The sequence below is a fragment of the Brachyhypopomus gauderio genome, unplaced genomic scaffold, assembly GCF_052324685.1.
Source record: "Brachyhypopomus gauderio isolate BG-103 unplaced genomic scaffold, BGAUD_0.2 sc91, whole genome shotgun sequence".
Lineage (NCBI taxonomy): Eukaryota > Metazoa > Chordata > Actinopteri > Gymnotiformes > Hypopomidae > Brachyhypopomus > Brachyhypopomus gauderio.
Window position 1 is genome coordinate 145,871 of NW_027506912.1, and position 9,130 is coordinate 155,000.

The following is a 9,130-nucleotide window of genomic DNA, read 5'->3' on the forward strand; positions in this document are numbered from 1 at the left end:
GACTTTCATGATGTAATCTGTCCTGTCTATGATGTAATCTGTCCTGTCCATGATGTAACTGGCAACATAGACATGGCAGGATTTGGTGGTTGGCAGTGATGAACTAAATGCTGTTTGTAGCATTTTTTTTAAACCCGTCAGATAAAATATTAGTTCACTGCTGAAAGGTGTATGTTTATTTTTCAGTATGCATTTACAATGCAAATGCTTTGCCTTATAATGTGATGAATTTAGGTCTGCAGGATAACAGGTGTACATGAAGATTTCAATAAGCTATCCTTGTTCCATTATGTTTCATTCAAGAGAAATGAAATGAATGAATTTTTCCCCCAGTATAATAGAGCTTTCATTTTAATTGGCTTCTTGTGAATCCAATAATTTAACAGAAATATAACTTCATACCATGTAGTTTCACGTAGTGCTGCAAAAGAGAGAGACAGACAATGACTTTTTTAAGTTAACAATTTATTGTGGTACTTGACAATCGTGTGAAAACGGAAGACAAAGTCATCCCGACGTTATAACAAATCAGTGGTCGTCATATATTTTGAGCGTTTGAAGCAGCCGTCTTGAAACAGAAAACTACTTGCATGATAATGTTCACAGGTGCATTTAGGCGACATGAGCCCAGACTTCGCCAACACCACTAACAAGGCACCAACGAGGTGCAGTCCATGAGTTCAAAAGTGCATTTGCGAAATGCAAAACAGTTCACGAGAGCACCGCGTGCCTCTTTGCGACCCGAACTGCAGGTCTTTCTGCTCCTCTTCATGCGCGAGACGCGCTACACGTCCGTCTGCACAGCTCGTGTCTGCACAGCTCGGTTCTGCACAGCTCGGTTCTGCACAGCTCGTGTCTCTTCCTGGGAATTTCCTTCATGTTCGTGACCATCTCTGTAGAATGGGTCGGTATCCGACCGTGTCGCTGCAGGTGGGTCTCAAACATCCCAGTGACATGTCAGTAACTCTCACCAGAACCGGGTGAAACTCTTCAACGCAGTTTGAGGAACCGCCGCACCGCGCCTGCGATCTGCAGGAATTTGTCCTTCTTCCGCTGTTTGAGCGCCATCAGTGCTCGTGCGGTCTCCTCGGGGTCGTTGGAGAAGGAGAAGATGCTCCTCACGCGCTCCTCCGCCTTCATGTCTCCGGTCTTCTGGAAGAGCCTCATCAGCGCGTCCTGGTTGACGTTCTCGAAGATGTTGGCCGCGGCCCGTTTGCGGTGCGCCGTGTCGAACCTGCTGCCGTACACGGACGGGCAGACCCGGCGACATTCGGAGCTCACGTACGTCGACATCTTCAGGCTCTTCTCTGGTTTCTCTCGTGGTCGAGGTTGCGCTGCTTGGTGCTCGTAGCGGGACTGAAGCGCTCACGGTGCCGCTTGCGCAATTTAAAGGGCTGGCGCGAGCGGGGCGCGAGGCCCACTCGTAACGTCACTGCGCGGAGGACACGCCTCTTTTCTCAGCGGATATGCTGTAGCCGGCGGCGTGGAGCGCGCCCAGTAATGCAGATTCAACTGTAAATACTAAAAAAAAAGTGCAATGACATACCAAAAGTATGAAATGAAAACAAAACCCCGGCAGCATAAAGCTGATGGATGAGTTGCATATTTTCTGACAGATTCAATAGTTTGTTCAAAGTTAATGCAAGCTATCGTGATATTAAATTCTATACTACTTCAATTATTTTAATGCAATGACATTTTATTGGTGTTTTTACTGAATGTTGTTGCATTAAAACATGTTTAGTTTATTGCTTCGATCGGGGGCTTTATAAATCGCTGTGGTGTGAGGAAATTAAAAATGCTTCTAAATCAGTAGACATTCTGTCTATAATTTGTCCATATATTAATCTGGTCAAAGGTCAGGATAAAATTAGTAACCCCCACCTCCCACCTCTCCCCATGAAAGCATTCCCGTAACACTGTGTGCTATAAATGTCACCCAGTGGCGATTCTAGCACAGAGAAAGGGCTGTTTATTGAAGATGAATCGCTTAGCTCCTGCCTCTGCCGATGTCTGCGTAGATAACCGAGCAGCTATTCACCGCGGCCACATCAGGGAAGGTAAACAAATCTGGCGTCCCCTTCCTGAGCACACATACCTCTGGCCATCCCGTTACACACCGCGCTCCGTCTGCAGGAGTTTGGAAGCTGTGCTCTCTTTATCAGTATCTCCCAATCTAAACATTTGATGGACCACAGAGTGAGAACAACAGCGTAAGTCAAACGCTGGACATGTCACACGGGGAGGTCCATAGCTGCCACTTGGCCCGGCGGAGACCCGGGAAAGTGGTCCATTGTCGGGTGGAGGAATGTGAGTGTGTCTCGCCCCCCTCCCTGCCGCCCGGCTGAGTGTCTCTCCACAACAGGCTGGCAGCTCGACGGAAGCGCGGGAACAGACAGTGGGGGCTTGTGGGAAAGATGTCACTGCCTGTCCCCATGCAGCCCGGGGCACCCTGCACCCCTCCCCCCTGTTGGGGCTGGAGCATCTGACACATCTCTTCTGATGCCCGGCTAAACTGACCTAATAGTTCGGCAATTAACAACGAGACCACGAACTTTAACAAAGGGTCATGGGTCACGTCGACTCAGAGGAGACAGCGTCCTCTCTCACACTCTCAGCCAGATCCAGTGGAGCCTTCATAAAATCTGACCCTAAATCAGCATCCCTACTGGTGACGCTTGACAGATGGAGGACAAAATTCTTAAAATATATTACGAAATAGTGATAACTCATCATCTTCTGGATGTATAAACAGCAATATCACCCACTTCCCGTAACAATGCGCAGAAAATAGTAAGAAATGGCTCCATATATGGAATAACTGGGAACAGAGAGAGCACTCTGCCACTGTCAATCAGGCATCTGCAACCACATACCTCTGTGCAAGAAGTTCTGAGAAGTTCTGTGTAGTTCTGAGAAGTTACAGTTTAGCCACTCATCACATCCTTATATGCAGGAAGTTACGGAGACGGAAGAAGGTTTAGCTGCTCAAGATGGCAGCGTCATGGTTCTGCAGGCCTGTCCCTATTTCTTATATGTGCAATATATACCTGTGTGCAATCAGACACTGTAGTCAGTAGTGTGTTGTGTGGTCCACCATTCAAATTAATAACCAGTCAGTGGCGCAGTTATAGATGTGTTGCCGTGCACAATTTATGTTAGCTATCGTCCAGCATCTATATCGATGGTTGTATCTCAAGTCATGAAACGCCTGCTGACGGATATTTTTGGACGTTGGAGTAGTCTCTGCTCAGCAGTAGCGCTGACACATGTATTAGCTCCTGAGAACAGCAACACTCTTCCTCATGCCAATAGAAATACTCACTACCACGCAAATGCCACTGCAGAGTCTCTGGAGTGTTGGAGGTGACCCAGGTGGTGGTGGGGGGGGGGGGGGGGGGGGTCAGTAGGTGGAGGGACGAGTACACTGTGTCCATCCACAGCGTTGCTAATGGTGTGTCATACCACATCTGTAAACGGAAACAAATCCACTGTCTGCACTTCCTTAGCAATAATCCCTTGTGTTGACAAATGACAAAACATTCCTACTAGTACAAAAAGGTGTGTGTGCTTGTGTGTGTGTGTTAGCGTGAGTTAGTGTGAGTTAACGTGTGTTAGTGTGTGTTAGCGTGAGTTAGTGTGAGTTAACATGTGTTAGCGTGTGTTAGCGTGAGTTAGTGTGAGTTAACGTGTGTTAGCGTGAGTTAGTGTGAGTTAGCGTGAGTTAGTGTGAGTTAACGAGTGTTAGCATAAGTTAGCGTTATGTCCTGCCATATATCTGCACACATGCACACACAATTTCTGCTGTCACTCTTCATGCCCAGCTGTGGCGTCCGTGTGCACAACACTAACGTGTAGAAGGCTGGCATGCAGCAGCTAAGATGGGGCGGGTAGTGTGTTGTGGTCACTCCCGATGTTACGTTGGCAACAATATAAACGACGCACGATTGACCAAACACATTTCCTTCTGGAATATGATCTTTATCATAGACTTGTTCATACACTTCCACGGAGGCCAGGAAGCGCTCTACAGTCATGACTCATTCCATCATTGTTGGTTGGGAATTGTCTTAACACTAAAAATCAAGAGTCAGGTCAGGATCTAGGGCAGCTCCCAGTCCTGAAGGCCCAGCACCCGCTCCTGTGCTTCTAGGCTTTCTGTCCCTGTGCCTTCAGGTTTTCCCACGGTTCGGGCTTTCTGAGTCAGTGACTCTGTCTTACTCGCCCTCCTGTGACCTTTGGATCACACTGCGGCTTCACATCCAGTTCTCCGAGTTCCCCGACTAACCGTCGGAAGCGGTTTTTACTTCACCTCTATTCCAGCCGGTTTGTCTGGATTTCTGGACCTGTTCTGTCACAGCCAGTTTCCTGGTTTTGGTTCTGGACTTTCTGTCTACTGCACTGTTGGTGCCCCCTGGGGCGTCTAGTGGACGATGCACGCAGGGGGTATAAGGAAAACCACAAAGTTAATTTCGCAGAGTGAAATTAGACAAGTGCAATGCAGTACTATAAACTTGTGGTGAAAGTTGTGGGGTTCATAGTTTGTCATTTCGTTATTTAAGACATGACCTACCACACAATCACTATCACTATATCACTATCTCTATATCACTATCACTATATCACCATCACTATATCACTATCACTATATCACTATCACTATATCACCATCACTATATCACTATCACTATATCACCATCACTATATCACCATCACTATATCACAATCACTATCACTATATCACCATCACTATATCACCATCACTATATCACTATCACTATATCACCATCACTATATCACTATAACTATATCACCATCACTATATCACCATCACTATATCACTATCACTATATCACAATCACTATATCACCATCACTATCACTATATCACCATCACTATCACTATATCACCATCACTATATCACCATCACTATATCACCATCACTATATCACTATCACTATATCACCATCACTATCACTATATCACCATCACTATCACTATATCACCATCACTATATCACCATCACTATATCACCATCACTATATCACAATCACTATCACACAAGGATGCAGCATTAACGTTCATGGCGATTCAAATTATTTTACAGCTGTTCCGTTGACGTGTCACTTTGTCACTAAATTAACAAAATCACTGATTTCTCCTTATTTATGTCATTAATGTCTATAACTACAGGAAACGTGCTATAGCTATTTACCTGGAGCAGTAGCATTCAGGTTCCCATTTCACACTTTGACCTTTTATGAACATCTGTGTAGTGCAATTGCTGCGTATTACGTATTACATTACACATACATATAAACACAACACACATACACATAAACATACATATAAATACACAACACACATACACATACATATAAATACACAACACACATACACATACATATAAACACACAACACACATACACATACATATAAATACACAACACACATACATATGCATATAAATACACAAAACACATACACATGCATATAAACACACAACACACATACACATGCATATAAACACACAACACACATACACATACATATAAATACACAACACACATACACATACATATAAACACACAACACACATACACATAAACACAACACACATACACATACACATACATATACACATACATATAAACAGACACACACACACACACACACACACACATATATACATGTACACAACACACATACATATACACATACACAACACATGCTCATACACAACCCACATACACATTCACAACACACATGCACACACATATACACATACACAACCCACATACACATTCACAACACACATACACATTCATATACACATACACAACACAAACACAACATATACACATTTACACTCACGTGTGTGTGTGCCTGTGTGTGCGTGTCTGTGTGTGTGTGTGTGTGTGTGTGTGTGTCTGTGTGCATGTGTGTGTGCATGTGTGCGTGTCTGTGTGTGTGTCTGTGTGTGTGTGTGTGTGTGTGTGTGTGTGTGTGTGTGTGTGTGTGTGTGAGTGTGTGTGTGTGCGTGTGTGTGTGTTGTAAATTTAACATGATAAATCATTCAGAATGATCATAAAATAGTGTGAGCGGATCATCTGTTAATTTACGATGAGCAGTAAACAGCAGGAAACCAGCCCCAGCTACCTGGTGTGAAGCCACGCCAAGATACACATGTGTGTTAGTTTGGGTTTGTTCTGTCTGTTTGTTTTTTTTACCTTAATGTGCATAAAAATACGGCTTTACAAGAAAAACAGAAAGCAGTTAGCTGGAAATGCAGTGTAGCGATCCAAGATTAAAAAACTATATAGGCCTGTTACTTGCTGTTAAGTGTCACAGTCCCACCTGCCATGCTGCTGTTTACAGGAAAGCTCGGCCGTGCTGATGTATGAATGCCAGCTCTATTCCGGGAGACATAGCTGGCTTACACGGCTCAGTCTCAGGCCTTGGGAGAGCAGCAGCCCAGGAAGCTAGAAGTTCATCTGAGTTAGCGTTTATTTACTCAGCACCTTTCTGTTTTTCCACAAACAGCCGCAGTAGCAGCTGCACAGACGTCCAGGACCAGGGCCTTGCCGAAATGCTTCCTGCTGATCTGGGATCAGTTATTGTCACCCTGACCCAGGCGTTGGCCAATATGGTCTGGACTGAGCGTCCGATGGAGGTCAAAAGGCAGAGTGTCCTAACGCGCTAGTGGACAGGTTTACCAGTACAGATACTTCAGTGAGTCAGCGCTATCCAAACCGAAATATAATTCTCATTCTGCAGCAGTGGTCTGGCATGGTTCCAGCTCAAGGGCCCGTGGACGAGTGTCCGGTAAAGCCGTATCTGTTCTGGGAAACCAGAAGTGCCTCCGGGCCCCCGCCTTCATCTATTAACCGAGCTCCACGGCACATTTGCTTTTGATCAGGGTAAATGTTTAGTAAAGCTGTTCTTTGGTAAACCTCAGAAAGTCATGAGGAGACCTCAACGCTGACTGGATCTATAACACAGCGATTAGGGAGATGCCTGTGAGCAGTGAGTCAAAGAGAGCCATAATAAACACGAATCACCTCCGAGAAGTCATGATACGAGGATGTGATCATCCTCTTTTTGATCTGTTTTGTTGTTCGTCTTGTTTTGGTCACCATGACGAACGTCGGGAGTGAATAACATGCGTAATCCTCTTTCTCGGCGTTGTGCGAATAGCCACTTCCTCCCGGGTCCTCACTGGACCTTGATCAGAAGAGAGTGGATATATTATGTTGCCCCCTACGCACGCATACAATCACACACTTGCACCCAACCACACACACACACACACACACACACACACACACACACACACACACACACACACACACACACACACACACACTAGAAAGGTCAGTGAGTGGATTGAGTGAGCCATTATTACACACCCACTGAGGGCACCCAGGCTGAAGTACAGATAAACCAGCTCAAACCGGCTGCAGCAGAAACCCTCTCTCTCTCTGTCTGTCTCTCTCTCTCTCTCTCTCTCTCTCTCTCTCTCACACACACACACAAACACACACACATACAAGGGTTCCCACCTAGTTGTACTAGCCGGCATGTACTGTATCAAATAATAACAAAACAAAACTTTGGGAGCTGTATGTGGAATCTCCGTCTCGTGACTCTAATACAGGACGGTTACACACACGTGAAGAGTCTCCAGTTGTATTTATGTGATAGTTCACCAGCAGGCGCATTCAGTGTGTTAGCTCCTGCATCTCCAGTACACTCAACCATATAGAAGAGTCAGCAGCTATAGCACAGAAAGATACCACGGGTTTGAGCAGAACCACGGATTAGACCAGAACCACGTGTTAGACCAGAACCACGGATTAGACCAGAACCACGTGTTAGACCAGCTCATCACCAGCCTTTAACGAACGCTCAATGTCGAGCGCATCCAACTGGCCACTGAGGGGAGAAAACTGACCCAACATAGCCCATTTTCATGGAAATTAGCAAAAAAGCGACACTAAGCGCCATTAGTTTTCACATTAGTGGATTTTTCACGAGCGGCATTCACAATACCTCAGCCCAGGGGCGAGGCTAGGGTATTTTTAGTGGTGCTAGAGCACCACCGTGAAGTTGCTCAGCACCCCCTGGCTCAACACATTTTTTAAATATTATATTATGCAAAAACCTTGCTCTGCACCTGCGCAATACTTTGGTATTGTGCCTCTGTGAGCACTGGGGGCTGGGCACCCCTAAAGACCAGATCCTAAAATCGCCCCTGCCTCAGCCTCTGACGCCTGCCGTGTCATGGCCACGTTAAACACGGACGTAGCTGCCACGGCCCCTGGAAACTGAACTGTGTTTCTGCTGAGATGACGTCCGTGAAGCTTGGCTGATTATTCCTCCGCCAGGAACGGGAAAAGAAGGTTTGCGAGCATCTCTTAGGATGTCAGGGACGAAACAGATAAGAGTGTTCAGCAAGCTGTTGTGAAACATTACGGACACAGCTGAGGGCTTTTATCCAAAACTACCTACAATTATGACTGAACACAACTTGAGCAATTGAGAATTAAGGCCCTTGCTCAGGAGCAGAAAAGTGAACTTAGCAGACAAACGTCTAATTACTAGTTGAGGACCTTAACCTCTGAGCTTGAAAAGAGAAATGCTACAGCATATGCTATATAGCTATAGGTACATTTTGGTAAACATTGGTAACCTTTTCCAGCACTCAGTTCCCTTGTCTCACCGTGTCTAGACCAAAGACCTGCTGCTTCTGTATCTCATGCGTGTGATCAGCTGTCAGCACACATCAAGTTCGTGGTCTTAAAGATTTTGGTCTTTTTTTTTTGCTTTGTTGAGTGGTGAGACATTCTGCGCTGTGTCTGCACATATCAGCTTCCTTTGCCCGGGTGCAGACTGGTTCGTGGTGTTTACGGAACCGCTGCCTTGTTGTGCCGAGACAGATTCATGAGAACGAGGGACGTCCTTTTTTTTTTGGGGGGGGGTGAAGAAAACAGCTTGTTTTGATATTGAACAAATGACAGCCAGTACAAAGGTCTAAAGCGAACCTGAACTTTGTGTAGTTCTAGGACGCATTGTACAAACTGGAAAATGGTCCGATTTCACCATAGAGGACGATGACGATGAAGTTGAA

General features: G+C 45.5%; 1 protein-coding gene across 1 annotated transcript; it reads right to left on the reverse strand.

The window, feature by feature from the left end:
• Positions 1 to 432: 432 nt before the first annotated feature.
• Positions 433 to 1,374, reverse strand: tcima (transcriptional and immune response regulator a). The gene has a single exon (XM_076992251.1). It carries the CDS (start codon positions 1,291 to 1,293, stop codon positions 991 to 993), a length of 303 nt encoding a protein of 100 aa, XP_076848366.1. The 5' UTR covers positions 1,294 to 1,374; the 3' UTR covers positions 433 to 990.
• Between the last annotated feature and the right edge of the window lie 7,756 nt (positions 1,375 to 9,130).

What these genes read in the sequence shown, in the direction of transcription:
- tcima (XM_076992251.1), bottom strand. Translation starts at nt 1,293, where the DNA reads ATGTCGACGTACGTGAGCTCCGAATGTCGCCGGGTCTGCCCGTCCGTG.